General features: G+C 47.9%; 2 protein-coding genes across 2 annotated transcripts in view; both read right to left on the reverse strand.

Moving 5' to 3' along the window:
- The window catches only part of LOC115308316 (glycine-rich cell wall structural protein), a 67,239-nt gene that overhangs the window by 18,311 nt on the left and 33,405 nt on the right, over positions 1–15,523 (reverse strand). The window lies entirely within an intron of this gene.
- LOC120849047 lies at positions 341–2,147 on the reverse strand. Its single transcript, XM_042290980.1, has 2 exons — positions 2,142–2,147; positions 341–1,858 (listed from the first exon to the last, which is right to left on the reverse strand). Exons 1-2 carry the CDS (start codon positions 2,145–2,147, stop codon positions 371–373), a joined length of 1,494 nt encoding a protein of 497 aa, XP_042146914.1. The 3' UTR covers positions 341–370.

Genomic DNA, 15,523 nt, shown 5'->3' on the forward strand with positions numbered 1-15,523 from the left:
GCTCTTTCCGTAGCAATAATAACTTGGATGACATCCCTCGGTTTCAGAGAGAAAAACTGGAAAAAACCGGCGATCGCTTGCTCGCGCTAACAGAGAGAGAGAGAAATTAGCATTTATTGAAAGGAAGACAGCGAGGTCAGCCAGCGCTTTGTGCCGGCTTGCTACGCTGTGAAAGAAGATGAAATTAAAAAAAGAAAAGGAAATAAAAAGAAATAGTATAGACAAAGATAGCAAAGATACGAAGAAAGAAGCTAAAGAGATGAAAAGAAAAAAAAAGCGCACGCACACAATACACACACACATACAAACTCACAAAACTGTTATGTTGGCAAGTGTTGGCTCACTTTGCAGCACACTGGACTGCAGTTCCTTAAAGTGTTTGTTGAAGATGTGTCTTCTTAATGAAATGTAAAAGAGCTTCAGTGGCCTTGTAACTGTCTGCAGTGGAAGGCCAGGGTCCAAACAGAAGCTTCAAGTCCACCTGGTCCTCTTCCTTTAATTTCAGGCGAGTCTTCAGTGCGGTCCTTTCAATACTGTAATCCCCGCAGGCACACAGGACGTGTTCGATGTTATGAATTGTTCTACACGATGAACAATCAGAAGATTCAGCTTTGCCAATTTTATGAAGATAATATTTAGTATATGCAACATTGAGCCGCAGACGATGTAACACGGTCTCAAGTTTCCTTGGTAGTCCTCGTGGTATCCGGAATTCGAGTTTAGGATCAATACGATGAAGGCTGTAATAGTGATATTGTGGATTTTCCCATAAAGATAGTGAGATTTCATTTCCGATACATTTAATTAAATGATTGGCATCAGATCTTGAAAACGGAATAGATACAGAAATTGTGCTCTCGTGGGCGTCTTTAGCGGCTCTATCGGCGCACACGTTTCCAATTATCCCGGAGTGGCCCGGTATCCACTGCAAGATGAAGTGATGTCCTTGATTCGATGCATACTGAATAGCCTGTAAAATATCATGGACTAGTTGTGAGTTAATGTTGTCTTTTCTTATCGAAGATAGAGCGTACAGCGCAGATCTGGAGTCGACAAGTATTGCCCAACATCGTGGGCTTTCAGTGCCCGCGTGTACAACAGCTGCACGAATAGCTGCTAGTTCTGTCGCTGTTGATGAGGTGGCGTGGCTTAGTTTAGCCTTTATGTATGTGGCTGTGGATGGAATGTATACCCCCAGGGCTGAAGATGTGGGAATTGTAGAACCATCGGTGTAGATATGAGTAAATGACTCGTAAGTTCTTTGAATATATTCGAGAGATATCTGTGTAATTACCGGGGAAGGAGCTGAATTTTTTTTAGTGATTCCTGGTATGCTTGTTCTTATTTCCAAGTGAGGGTACTTCCAAGGTGGATATTGTGGAATCGCAGCTGCCTCAATTGAACTTGGCATATAGTCTTCTAGTACCATAATAACTTGCGCAAAGCCAGATGATGGTCTATATTTGACAATGTCTACCAGGTGGTGTTTATACACTCTGGTTTTGTGTCGTAGATGAGCTCGCAGTGTTTCTTGCGTCCTTAATATTGCGGGAGATTTCGCACGAGATTCCGCCAGAGTTCCAGAGGTGGAGGTACATTTTGGCAATCCAAAGCAGGCACGAAGTGCTTGAGCTTGCACGCTTTCAAGTTCTTTAAAACAAGACCGTGAGACACGTTGCATGACTGGCAAACTGTAGCGCATAAGACCGACAAATAGAGCGTTATACAGAGCCATCAGCGCCGATACAGAGCATCCCCATCTGGTTCCACTGATCATTTTGATTGTATGTGTAAACGAGGTGAGCTTTTTCTTTAACCGTTTAATATGGGGTCCCCACGTCATTTGCCTATCGACGCGCTAACAGTGTCGCGCTCTCTACCTTTCACGTCTTTTTTAAAACAAATATGTTCATTTCAAAACAAACACCCGGTATATATATATATATATATATATATATATATATGTGTGTGTGTGTGTGGGGGGGGGGGGGGGGGGGTGGGTGGGTGGGTGGCTTGAGCATTTGCCCGTCATCAACCGTAAAATATTTTTTTTTTCGCGTAGGATGGAGATTATTTGAATTAAATAAGCTGGGCCTCCGATTAAGAGTGTGGAAGTCGGTCACAATTCCAGCCGTTCTTGCGTTCATGTTGTGCCACGATACACTCGGAATATCAATCAAATACCTTCCTTTAATCATCTTTGTCAAGCGAAAGGGAGAACTGTTGCCTGCATCACGAATTCACGATAGAATAATCACGCGGTGTCAGTGCCGCAAAGGCGTCCACTTCCAACGTGACAGCATGAGGAAGGGAGCGTGGTAGGGATCGCCTTTGAAGAACCAACTAGAGGAATACCACTTGACTGGCGTTGCAAGTGCTTTGCGGGGAAGTGCACCGGCTGGATCGTCCGAGTGTGAAGTGTTCCCAAGTGCTAAACTTGTTGGCAACTGGATTGAACATCTTCGTTGTTTAACGAAAAGTTTAGTTTCTCCGCAAGCTGTTTAATATTCTGGTGCCAGATCTGACGATTGCTTGTACTTTTGTAATCAGCCTGAGGTCTTGTCTAAAGCGGCTTTGTATTTGAGGAAAAATACTTAAATTGTCCTTATCTGGCCTCCAGGGTCTCGAATATCCAGATCATTTTTCAATCTGGTACTCGGTGGCTGGAAAAAAATCATTTTCAAAGTACCGCTGAAGCCACACTTTTTCGGGGCGTGACGTAATATTAGGAGTTTTAGGAATCTCCGCTCTCGCGCATCTTCAGCGCCTATTAAAGCTATGCACGCGCACTCTCCCTATTTTCGAAAAGGTTAGAAAAATACATCTGGTGTCAGTGCGGGGGAATATACACCTTTCCATAAAAGCGTTTCAAGGCGCCTTCATTGCTGTGTTTGTGTCTTATGTACAGGGTGTCACAAAAGAAAATTTACACGGTCTTTTTTACCGCAAAAATAAACTAGGCATCGCCGAACGCTCATTCTCCGCCCAAAGGTAGAGCTAGAGGTCACAACCAGATGCCAAAGTTTCAGCCCGATCCGATAAATTAATCAAAAGTTATAAGTGATTTTCTGAAAAGTTCAATAGGAAAATGGAGCCCATTTTTGCCTGTTTTCGGTTTCTGGTGCCATAGAGCCCCATGTGTTTGAAAACTACGTCGGCCGCCATTTTCCCATTGAAATTTTCAGAAAATCACTTATAACTTTTGATTAATTTATCGGATCGGGCTGAAACTTTGGCATCTGGTTGTGACCTCTAGCGCTACCCTTGGGCGGAGAATGAGCATTCGGCGATGCCTAGTTTATTTTTGCGGTAACAAAGACCGTGTAAATTTTCTTTTGTGACACCCTGTACTCGCACTTTCTGGCTATCCGCAATTGAGCGCGAGCGCTGGGTGGACTGTGATTTAGCACGTGTAGACTGATTTTTGTAAACAGTGGAAACCTCTATACCTGCCAAGCTTGCAATAGACCTGTTGCTATATTACCCAAGCATCAACGAGAATGCAGGGATTGCTGTTCCACGCGCCGCACGTGCTGGCCTCAGCAGTAGTAACTTTTCTAAAGCAAACAGCTAAAACAAATTGTACCTTGCACGCGCGTTCGTCAACGCCTTATTTTGGTCATTTACTTCTAATTTTGTGTACGGGGAAGGCGTCCGCGTGCGGCGCTTGGAACACCGATCCCTGCATTCTCCCTGATGCTTGGGTAACATAGAAAATGGTCTATAGACGTATTGCTAAATTATCCAAGCACCAAGGAGAATGCAGGGAATTGTGTTCCACGCGCCGCCCGCGCACGCCTTCCCCGTATAAAACATTCGAAGGAAATAACCAAAATAAAGCATTGACGAAAGTGTGTGAAAGATACCTTTTGTTTTAAGCTTTTCCTTTAGAACAGTTACTGCTGCAGGCGCCGGCGCCGCATGCGCACGCCTTTCCGGTATTAAAGATTCGAAGTAAATGATCAAAGTAAAGCGTTGGCGAACGCGCGTGCAAGATGCCATTTGTTTTATCATATCCTGCTCTATACTGAAAAAGCCTGGCAGACCACTACGAGAAGCGGCCGCCGAAATCGAAAAGGTAGAGCGGCAGACAGTGGATGAGAGGAGAGGCATGTAACGGGCGCCCCGCTGCGGCGAGACGCCGAAACACACTTCTCCCGAGCGATGGAATGTCCGCTCGTGCTCCTTGCGCTACCGCTTCTTTTCTCGTCGGGTTTGAAAACCAGGTTTCGGGTCCTCGCCGCTGCAAAAGCTGTGTGCTGACGTCCAGGTTCCCCGAGAAATGCTCTGTGCTACCAGATGCTTGCGCTCCAAATCTGCGACCGGACACTCTATGGCTTTGTCATCGAACTGCCAGGCTTTGTGAGTATAGAGGAAGCTATGGTTTTAGGTTTTTGCTTTAGAACAGTTACTGCTGCAGACGCCAGCACGTGCGGCGCGTGGTACACCGTTCCCTGCCTTCTCTTTGATGCTTGGGTAATTTAGGAATAGGTCTATTGCACGCGCTGCCCACACGAGCGACACGTGCTTGGTGGCTGAAAAATCTGGTCATGACGTAACGACTCGTCAGAGGTATTTTTTTGTTTCCTCGCGTTTAGTTACATCTTCGGGGAAAACGAGCGTCACGGGATAAAAAGACTCTAGAATTCAAGACTAACTCGTTTTTTTCAAAAACCTCTTCAGCTTTTTTTTTCAAGAAGTCGGCGTGTGTATATTGACGATGAGCTCGGACCGTCTATAGACCTTTCCGGAATATCCCAGGAGACCTTGCAACGAGGGGAATTGCGGGGCTGTTTGGATGTACGTTAGTGCCGGCTCTAACGCTTGGTATATTCCGGTAGCGGCACGTTTCATTCTTTTTTATCATTAGAAGCTCAGAACAAAAATACAAATAAAGCGAACGGAAAAGAAGGTCATCACACAATCTATTTTGCTTTCCTTCTGCTTTCTCTCCGTTCTGAAATCACGAACTGTTAAACCAACGTCAACCTCGTCATCGCTTCTCGAATAATTTCCCGTGCCGCACATCTGAACGTCACGATGCGTAAAGCAGACGCTGGGGGCACCAGATATTACCGGAAATGTCTATCATTAGTCTTCTTTTTATGAGCTCAACCAAACAAAAAGCGATTTGTAGTGCTCTCGTGTGGCAACGCTTTCTCAGCAGAACACATTGGCAACTGAGACGGCAGTAGCATTGCGACACTTAACTACAGTGTACTAGAATACGGGGTACTGTGATTGGAGCGGCGCGACTCGACAATGGGAACTTGCGAGGCTGCGCGTGTAGGCAACAATGGCGGCGCTGCAGCCGACAGGGCAGCAGAAAGTCGCAGCAGTCCGCACGTGGCGCCTCACGTGCGTGGACAAGCGGTGCAGGCGCAAAACCTAAAGTCCCTTCATGTTTCAAAAGTAGCGTAAGGTGCGTCGATGCCCGAGGTACGTGCGACGTGCGGCCTTTGGGAAGATTATGGCGCCACAGCACAGCACTGAGCTAGATTTTAGACGCCATGTTCTTCCCAGAAGTGGCGCGCGGCACGTGTCTCGAGCATTTCCACAACAACGAATGGCGCCACTTTTCCCGGGATAGAGGGGCTTTAGCACAACTACCACCATAAGAACCCTGCAGCCGATGCGTCGGTGTCGACACCTATCGTGATCTACACCTCACGCCTCACGCGAGCCGCTCCGGTCCCACCACTACCGCGTATTCTAGTTCACTGTAACATAACCATGTGCCATTTTCGTTTGCTCAACCTCAGTGTCAGAGCGCTTCATGAGACAGTGTGCAGAGGACCGTAGCTGAGAGCATAGTCTATAATAGAATCAAGCTAGACGCAACTTTTAATTTAAACAAATGCATACGCAACAAAAAAAAAAAGAATTATAGCATCTTGATCATGCTGACGAAGACTGGTAAGCGCAGAATGCGTGATAGGCTTTCCAGGGAGGAAGAAAGGTGCATCTGGGCGTGCGAAGCGCGAGACCGCGAGCGAAGCGCGCCGTGCGAGTAACTTCGTTTCTGAATGATCGGGCCCCCCCTCCCCGACCCGTGGATAGCTCAGTCGGCAAAGCTAGGGTGCCTTCATGTGCGCTTCGCTTAGGGTGGAGACATCTGGCCATTTTGTCCCACACTTTTATTTTTATTTTTTGTTCAGAAGCGGGTGAAAGAGCGTGTCCCTGCACGCGTTTATGGCGCTGACTGTGCTATGGCGACATTTTGTTTTCGTCGATTTCTTTGTATTTTCCCCGTGAGCGCGTGCTGTCGGTATCGGGTACTACAAAGGGTGGCATCACCCTAAACAGAAGGACATTGAGGCACCCTAGGCAAAGCAGTTGGCTGACGATTTCATATCCTGCCGGGGGTTGAAGTCATGTGGTTTCCTATGGGCGCAATGACTTGCGGTGTCGTTACATCGAGTTGCGAGGCCACGTGCACCGCATCACGGTTGCTTGCTATACTCTGTCCACCCTGAAGCTGAGACTACAGACAAAGCTGCAAGCGCGAGCTAGCTCGCTCTCCCAATTTTGAGACGGGCTTTTCTAGCGCTAGCGCTCGTTCTGCGGAAGAACATTGCAAAGCTGCGATCTCGTGCTCTCCTGGTTGGAGTATTGGCTGCAGTCTCAGCTTAAGGGTGGAAGGAATATAGCAAGCATCCGTGATGTAGCACTTTACCTCAAAGCGCGAAGACGTTTGCTCCTCTCTGTAGAAGAAATCTCCGTCGTGAGTACACCATAAGAATAGGAAGTTTCCGTTGATCTTACACCCCGAACTGCGGGGCTTGCGGGCGCGTGTTCAATTCGTGCACAAAATGGCGGCATGCACGGGCCCCCACTTGAAGCGCAAAGCTCCTGTGTACGATATACAGGCTTTCACAAAAAAACATTTACACGGTCTTTTCTACCGCAAAAATAAACTGGGCATCGCCGAACGCTCGTTCTCCGCCCATGGTAGAGCTAGAGATCACAACCAGATGCCAAAGTTTCAGCCCGATCCGATAACTTAATCGAAAGTTATAAGTGATTTTCTGAAAATTTCAATGGGAAAATGAAGCTCATTTTTGCCCGTTTTCGGTTTCTGGTGCCAAAGAACCCCATGTGTTGGAAAACTCCGTCGGCCGCCATTTTCCCATTGAAATTTTCAGAAAATCACTTATAACTTTTGATTAAGTTATCGGATCGGGCTGAAACTTTGACATCAAGTTGTGATCTCTAGCGCTACCTTTGAGCGGAGAATGAGCGTTCGGCGATGCCTCGTTTATTTTTGCGGTAAAAAAGACCCTGTAAATGTTCTTTTGTGACACCCTGTACAAAACATCCCTGCCGGGGATCTTCAGAATAGGATGTCTAAAGGCTTTGCGCATGCAAAGAAGTGACATCGTTTTCATACTTTGATCCATAGCGCGGCTGGGGCTCGAAACGTGCGCGGTCAAGACGATGCTGTTTCATTGCGACGCGAAGTTTTTGGCTACGCTGTTCCTCAAACTCGCTAATGAAATGAACAAGACACGTGCGAGTCAAGTAAATTTGTTTCCACACTAACCCTGTTTGAATTTCGGGTGGCAGGGATTGCTTGGTCTTTTAAAACAATGATGAACGATTATTTGATTTTTCACGTTTCATAAACAAACTCGGTCGTGCGCCGCGACGACCATTCCTTTCCCACTCTAGGCCCCTATTTTTTTCTCCGTTTTTTTTTATATTTTAGCGTAGAGTTCTGGAGAATGTGCGGCGGTTTTCTCGGACACCGTTAAATTCGCCGTTTCCAGAAGGCAATCCCGCGGTTCCGCCGTCGCGAGTGCAGAGCGTGAATACTGCGGCGATAACGCCAAGAAACCGGAAACATTTTGGAACTCGCCTCTGCACTGGCGACCCCCCATCCGCGTCAACTCACGCGTGTTCACGCGTGAAGAGGCCAAAGGACAGACTGGTTACGCCCGGCTGGTAACAGTTTCGATATTGTTATTTTCCGGAGTTTCGTTCGGGTTTTACGGCGCATACTCACGAAGGAATGCCATTCAAGGAAGGTTAGCCCCGAAGGGAGGGGGGGGGGGGGGGGGGGGTATTTTACGTCGGTTTAGTTTCGAACAGGTAATAAACCGCTATAAGTAAATGGCTGACTCGAGAATATGACGTTTTTTGTTTTTTTTGTAATTCCACTATACATATCACTCCTTTAGGCGCCTGCGTGAAGCCTGCCCTCAGGTCGCTATACAGCGCTCTTCACAAACGAGTCCCCTTTTGCCTCCAGCAGGGATGTGCACTGCGCGTGCGTAGACACCAGATTCGCGTCAAGTGGGGCGTGTGCGCAAGCGCCGCTCCGACAGCAGTGCCCGTCTCTGACGTCCTGACGTCGCAGCCGCGAGTTGGTGTATATACACCGGCGTCAGCTCTCTGACGTCTCACCGGTGCTGTGGCGCTGCTGTCGGTACTGCGCATGCTCAGACGTTTCATCTCACGCGGATCTGCGCACGCCCGCACCTGGTGTAGGCAAACGCGGACTTGTTGGTAAACGGCGTTTAATTAGGTATATATATGTCGGTATTTCTTCAGTCAGTTATCCATTGGCAAAGCCAAAAAACTTTGCCATTGGTCCGAAAGGATTGCCGAGAGGTCCGAAAGGACTGCCGAAAGGATTACTGGGAACATCCTGTACGACCAAGGCGCCCTTGAGGCGACTGAGGTCACTCAGGCGAGAGGCTGAGAGTGGGTAAGCAACTGCTCTACCATCTTTCGCTCTCTCCATGTATAACGCGGTGGATGTTGCGCGAGCGAGGAGTTTACGGGAACTTCCAATAATGCACTGCGCATTCAGAGCTCAGCCTTTTGGATTTTTGCAACTGGTCTGCTCCGCAGCCTCTGACAGAAAGTCGTACCCCGTTTTGTCATTGAAACTGCATTATGGTTGCAGCATAATACCGCCTGCCCTTCTCAGTGGTTAGGCTCATTGAAGGATGAATAACGATGATATGTGGTTCGTGTACATCGCTGTGCAGCATACATTCAGGGACAAATCCGTAACTTCAGAAACATCTGAAAACGACCGTGGCTCTCTACCGGTTAGGTAATAGGAAGCGTGCGACAAGGCAGTGGCGCCGCGGTGCGGCTCTTGGCAGAAGCAAAATCATCCTGTGTAGCAGACAACTTTTTTTTTTTTCAATGAATGACAGCTATTTGAGCACAGCGCGATGCAAAACGTTCAATGCCATACTCGCCGCTGTTTTTTTTTTTTTTTTTATATATTTCTTTGTTTACACGCGACCCGAAAATTAAGAAGTCAGGTCCCCAGATCTATAAGCGCCGGCGAAAACCGCCACGATCGTCTCAATTTCACTACGCCTACCCGATCCGCCGGCGAGCAAAGAACAATATGATAATTAGAAGAGCGAAAATTACTTCTCATGTATACTTTATCAATTATTGGCACTGATGAAAGTTTTACCGTAGATATTCCAGGACTGTCCAGCTCGCAAACGCTTTGAAGGGGATATTCCAGTGCGGATAAAAAAAAACAAAAAAACATGCATGGCGGTGTGTTTCCGTCGTTCCTAACTATGGGGACACACGATGAAACGTGAGAACCGAGCAACTCCTCCTGCGGGTCGAACGACATGAAACACGTACAGAGCAACGCTGGACTCGGTTCAGGTATGGGTTCCGGCGCGCCCCCTTTGTGTGTCTCTCGCTCCCAATCGACAGTTTTAAAACAGGGCGCTGCCCACGCTTTGGGAGCAACTTGGGGTACCCGAAGAGTTGGAGCCCCCTACTCGAAAACTCTCGCGTATCCGTTGACTGGCACAAAGAAACAAACACTACTACGATTGCGCAGCTTGCGTCTTCTTTGACAACCAACATTAAAATGCTTTTCGCAAAAAAAAAAAAAAAGAGACAAAACGTTTGACAGTGGTGCCTGTTGCTTTCATAAATATGTGGATATTCATCGCCGCGCTATTGCATAAATGCCTAGCAGGCGCTGGAAACGAATAATCGCATTATCGAATACCTCCCTTTGCTTCATGCATACTTGTCACTGTATTTTGATATCGAATTCGCATCGATGCCCCAGTTGCGTGACCAGATCCCACTGGTATAGACTGATTTTCTGTTTCACTCAAAAGGCGGAAGTTGAGGCGACAGTTCAACGTTTTGCCGCGAACCTAGCGATTACATCGGTACTCTCAAATCACCCAAATCGGACATACGGAAGACCCCGGGCGTTTATCAAAAACAAAATCGATTTGAGTGATTCGACAGCTCTGTTTGCCTATCGTCTCGACGGAGAATTCACGCTGTTTCAGTGTGCACTTTTAAAAGGGCCGGCATGCAGACTGCTCCGGGACACGCTTGGTGCAGCAGTCGTTGGCGCCTCCTTCGATCAGTTGAACCATCGAGGAGGGCAATCGGCACCGAGCTCTAAGGGCACGCTGTCTGGGTGACAAAAAGATGTCCTCCCTTTTTTGACACAGAAATCAGCATTGGAGTTCGATGAATTTGAAACCAATTCTCCCTTTTATCGGTTCGAGGGATTAAAGGAGACCAATAATTGGCATTTCAAGTGCACTGCGGTGTAGTATACACTGATTATCTTCTGAGGGTGTTTCGTAAAATCACAGCAGTTGTATCGAAGGCGTAAGCTCTCTACAAGTCGACTACCCCGATTCGCACACTCGGTTGGTCGATCACTGCGACCTGAGTGCTTCAAACGAACGGCGAAGCACCAGGGAAAAATAATTTGAAATTGAAACCTGGCAACGACAATAAGCAAAAGAAACGTCGAAGCACAATCAATGTGAATAAAAAAAAAAAACAAAAAAAACGGCAGCAGCATACTGCAGCGAGAACGGACGGATATAATTGGCTAGAGCAGGAATAAAGAGCGCTTCTGGGTGAGCGTGATTTGTCGACTCCCGACACGATCCGATAGCCTATCGTATGTACGTAACCACCGCCATTGTTCCAAAGCAGGGCTGAGTTAATCCTTCAGCATTGTTAGCTGGAAGTCAGAGGCGTCAGAAAAAAAGGGGGAGAGGGGGGGTGGGAGCGGTTATGACCGCTACGCTTAAGATATTTCTATTAAACGATGCGGGGAATAAAAGCAAACACCCCTTCGCCCATTTCGTGCCCCTCTTCCAAAGATTTCCGAAGTCTCTGCTGGACGGACACTGTGGGTCGCAGTGATCGGCCCTCCTACCACGTGTTACGAAGGTAAGTGGGTGCGCAGGCATTTCGCTTTGGAGTGTAGCATCCGGAGGCCGCTGAACGCATGTCCGCACGAAGCAGAACCTCGCGAGCCTCGTCAGGGACACGCGCCGGCGGGAGAAAACAGTATTACGCACGAAATGAAAGGGGGCGGAAGGGGGGCGAAACCAAAACACCGCAACGCGTGAGCGCTTGTGCTCGGAAAACAAGAGTGCTGAAGCCGCTCCGACGTGGGCTCGGGCGACACGCGTCTGGCGGAACACTGGACGCTGCAGGATGTCGATGGTGGGAGAGGGAGGGCCGGGAAGAGGCGTCTTGCCCACCACGCAATGCCCAAATCAAGCGGAAGCGACGGATGCATCGACTTTCGGACGTGATCTATGCGGGACGCTAAGCGTGACTAACCCACATAGTCGACGCGCGCGCGGCACGTTGTCTCCTCTTTGCTCAAGGATTACAACTTCCTCTCGCGTTGCTGCTGCAGCAGGGGGGTTCTTGGTGGTCGCGTCACTCTCCGGCTGCGCGCTTTGCGAGTTAGTGCCCCCTCCCATTGTCGCCGTGGGTTGGCCTGCATGGGCCGCAATAGGCAGCCACCCGCGGCGATGCACGACGCACAGGCTTACGAATTCTGCTCTTACCTCGGAACCTGGAAAGAAACCTACCGGAAAGGGGAACAGCCGAGGTTTCACTACAATGATTACCCAATTTCTTCCCCTCACAAACCTTAGTGAGCGAAGTTCGACTCCTCCCAAAGCGTCACCAACTTCATCTTTATTTTTTGGGGAATTTAGATACGCGTATCAGCATCCAAGATGCATTATCCTTTCATCAGATCGTCAACATTTCAAACCCAGGAGGAATAGTTTGTTTCTTTGACAACGAAATGTCGTAAGAATTCACACACTTGCGAAGGCTTACGACTGAGTGTATTTCGACCACTTATGATCTCTTAACCTTTTGCCTACCGCAAAAATAAAAAATAAACTATTTGAAAACACCGAATATTTTTATATGCCCTATAAATTTAATATTCAATACAAAGGCCAAAAACAAATGCCAAAATGTTTATTATATGAAAAATCTTTGAAGACACTGCAAAAGAAAAAGGAACTAAAGTTCTGCTTCACTGCATTACAACGAACAGTTCACATCGCCTCGCACATGAATGTTTAGGCCGGGCGTAGCAGTACTGCAGACAGTTCACATCACATTGCACGCAAAGTGAACGCAAAACATGGAGGGGCTGGAGGGGGATTTTTTACATCGATTCTAGTCCATGCCAACACGCCGACACAATGTTCTCCCCGAAATCCGAGTCGTGTAAGCTCAAATCCAAAAACTCAGTTGCATTGCTCTCACTGTTCGATGAAAGATTCATTTCCTCGTCTTCTGAATTTGAAGAGACGTCACGATATCTTTGTTTTCGCCCCAATTTTGAGGCAAGAACGTTGCTACGAACGCCGCGACCAGAAGTTGACGTCGCCATTTTTAAATCCCCTGCTACCTGCGTTGGAACAATTTTCTTGCAAATTCAGAAATTTACCAGGTTTTTATTTTCCGTGAAGCGCCATCTATCCACGGCAAAGCTCACTAGAAACACGTGGACTAGCCCAGTTCGTCCATGGTGGCGTATTGGAGCCCGAATCAACGTGAATGAGCCCAGCTCGTCTTCGGGGGGAGCGGTGCAAACAGTGTGGATGAACTCAGGTCGTCCATGGTAGGGAAGGGGTGAGACGAAAGAACGCAATGGCACCGTCTATCGGGTTGCCGTGCAACAGTTACGAGTTATATATCATGATACTGTTGTTTTTTTCTCGCGCGCGGTTTTTACAGCGGAGCTGTTAAGGGATAGTTTCCCCGGGATCGTGTACGTCCGCAGAGAAATGTTGACACAGCACTCTGGTTGCCGCCGTCGCTCATAGATGGCGGTAGCTGTCCAGATTGTTGTGTTTGACGGTTGTCTGCTTGCCGCCGTCACTGATAGATCGCCGTCAACCTTTCCAGCCTTTCCACTCTGGCTCGCCGACTTGCGGCCGGCCATTACTTCATTCCCACCATAGTACAGCTTCGCTGGTCTTCTTTCTTCACCAGAGTGGACAGGCTGAAAGCTTTTTTTTTATATATAATTATTACTGATTTGAAAATTTTATGACAATGTTATAAACGACCATTTCTTATAAGTAGTGCGTTCATTTGATCACGAAAATACTAAAGAAACGTCGCTCTGGGGAAATGCAGTTTCAGGGCCCCCTCATTCATGGCGCTAGCGTGCGAGCCTCTTCTTTCGACGTAAGATATCATAAAAGGTCGTAATGCGCACTCGGTCATGAGCATTTGCATGTGTGTAAACGAGCCTTTACGTGCCATACTTGTTCTTTCTTGAGATGTAAAGAAATATAGCTTCATCGGGGGACCGGTGCATCTCTTAAGCAGACGAGGGCCGCCGCTCTGAAACGCATAATAAAAAAATAAAAGAGGAGGGAAAAAAAAACAAGTTTAAACAGAACCAAGTGCTGACTGTCAGCGCTTGAGACGTCCACAGTAGAGAGCCCTAATGTCCTTCTGTTTAGTCATACTATAGCCTCCTCTATACTCACAAAGTCTGGCAGTTCGACGACGGAACTAGTGAGTGCCCGGTCGCAGATTTGCCGCGCGAAGATCTGGTAGCACACAGAATTTCTCGGGGAACCTGGACGTCAGCGGACAACTTTTTCGACGGAGAGGACTCGAAACATGGTTTTCAAACCCGGCGAGTAAAGAAGTGGTAGCGCGAAGAACGCGAGGAGCACGAACGGACATTACATCTCTCGGGAAAAGTGTGTTACGGCGTCTCGCCGCAGCGGGGCGCCCGTCACGTAGCTCTCCTCTCATCCGTGGTCTGCCGCTCTACCGTTTCAATTTCGGCTTCTCCTGGCGATCTGCCAGGCTTTGTCAGTATATAGGAGGCTATGGTTTAGGGCGATGACATTCTTTGTAGTTCCCCATACCGACAGCAAGCGCTCACAATAGAAAATACAATTAAAATTGCCAAAAACAAAATGTCGCCGCAGCACAGTCAGCTCCAAGAGCGCGTGCAAAGACCCGCTCTTTTACACGCTTCTGAACAAAATGAAAAATAAGTGTTCGTAACAAAATGGCCAGACAGTATGCCCTAAGCAAAGCGCGCACGGAGGCACCCTACTCGACACCACCCTCGTTGCCACCTGCTTAGCGCGACAGAGTTAGTACGCGCAAGCGATAGCCGGCGTACCAAGTATTTTTTTTCAAAATTGAGATGTCGTTATGAAGCAACCACGGAAACCTTAAGGAACGCAGGGTTCCGTTCACGTTTCCTGCCCCGTGATTTGCTCTCTGGCGTAGGCTAATTCTCATTAGCAGACGCCCCGTGATTGGCTCTGTGGCGTCTACGGTACGAAACCGATAGATGCGGTGGGAGGGCGGACCTCCCTCCCGTCTGCCTGGAGAAGGAGAAAAACGTCTCATTCCTCTCCTCTAGTGTCCGCTTGGGGGCGCGTCCGTAGAAACAAGAAAAACGCGCCGTTGCTCCTTTTTCCGTCCTTTTTTTTCTTAGAGTGCATAACGCCTGTTATCGCATCCCACTGAGCGCTCAGCTATTTACAAAGAGGTCCCAGTATCGAAACCCGGTGAAGGCGGAATTTCGCAGCTGCGTTCCAGTCGCCTTGAAAGCGAAGTTCGCCCGTTCTATGCTGAATATTAGAGAGTTTTAGTATTACGTGTAGGAGCAAACGCAAGATCTGTGCGTTAGCACATGGCTACGACGCATGCGCGTCCTTGCCATGTCCCAATATAAGACCGTAGTTCTGGCTCCGCGCACGCGCAGTGTCGAACACAATTGCACAGTGCTTTCTTTCGCTCGGATACAAAATTATACTAAAACTCGCTATTAACAGGAGACAAATGCTCTGTGCAGAGTAGAAAGTGTGGATATATACATCCAGATATACATCCTAACCAGCTCGCCTGCATATTTTCGCTCCTTGCATTTCGATCCGAAGACTTTCTCTCGTTTTCAAAGCGTGCCGGAAAGGTAAAAAGAACACAGCAGCTTTGAAACGTGTTTATTATTCTCATGGCAGCGCGGGCCGAGCTACTAATCGCAGTTTTCAAATAATGTCAACGCAGCTGAGCATCACGTGAAAGGTAGGGGAGTACTGTCGGCTCTAAGCCTTTCGAAACTTGAATTGATAATAATAATCACAGAACCACTCGCTTGCGCAAGCCATAATACCTATAGCTGCTCTCTCAGCCAGGGCGAGATTTGATACCTAACGTACGACTAGAAACACTTTTTAAGGACTCGCGC

This window comes from Ixodes scapularis, unplaced genomic scaffold, assembly GCF_016920785.2.
Source record: "Ixodes scapularis isolate PalLabHiFi unplaced genomic scaffold, ASM1692078v2 PGA_scaffold0__279_contigs__length_252992795, whole genome shotgun sequence".
Lineage (NCBI taxonomy): Eukaryota > Metazoa > Arthropoda > Arachnida > Ixodida > Ixodidae > Ixodes > Ixodes scapularis.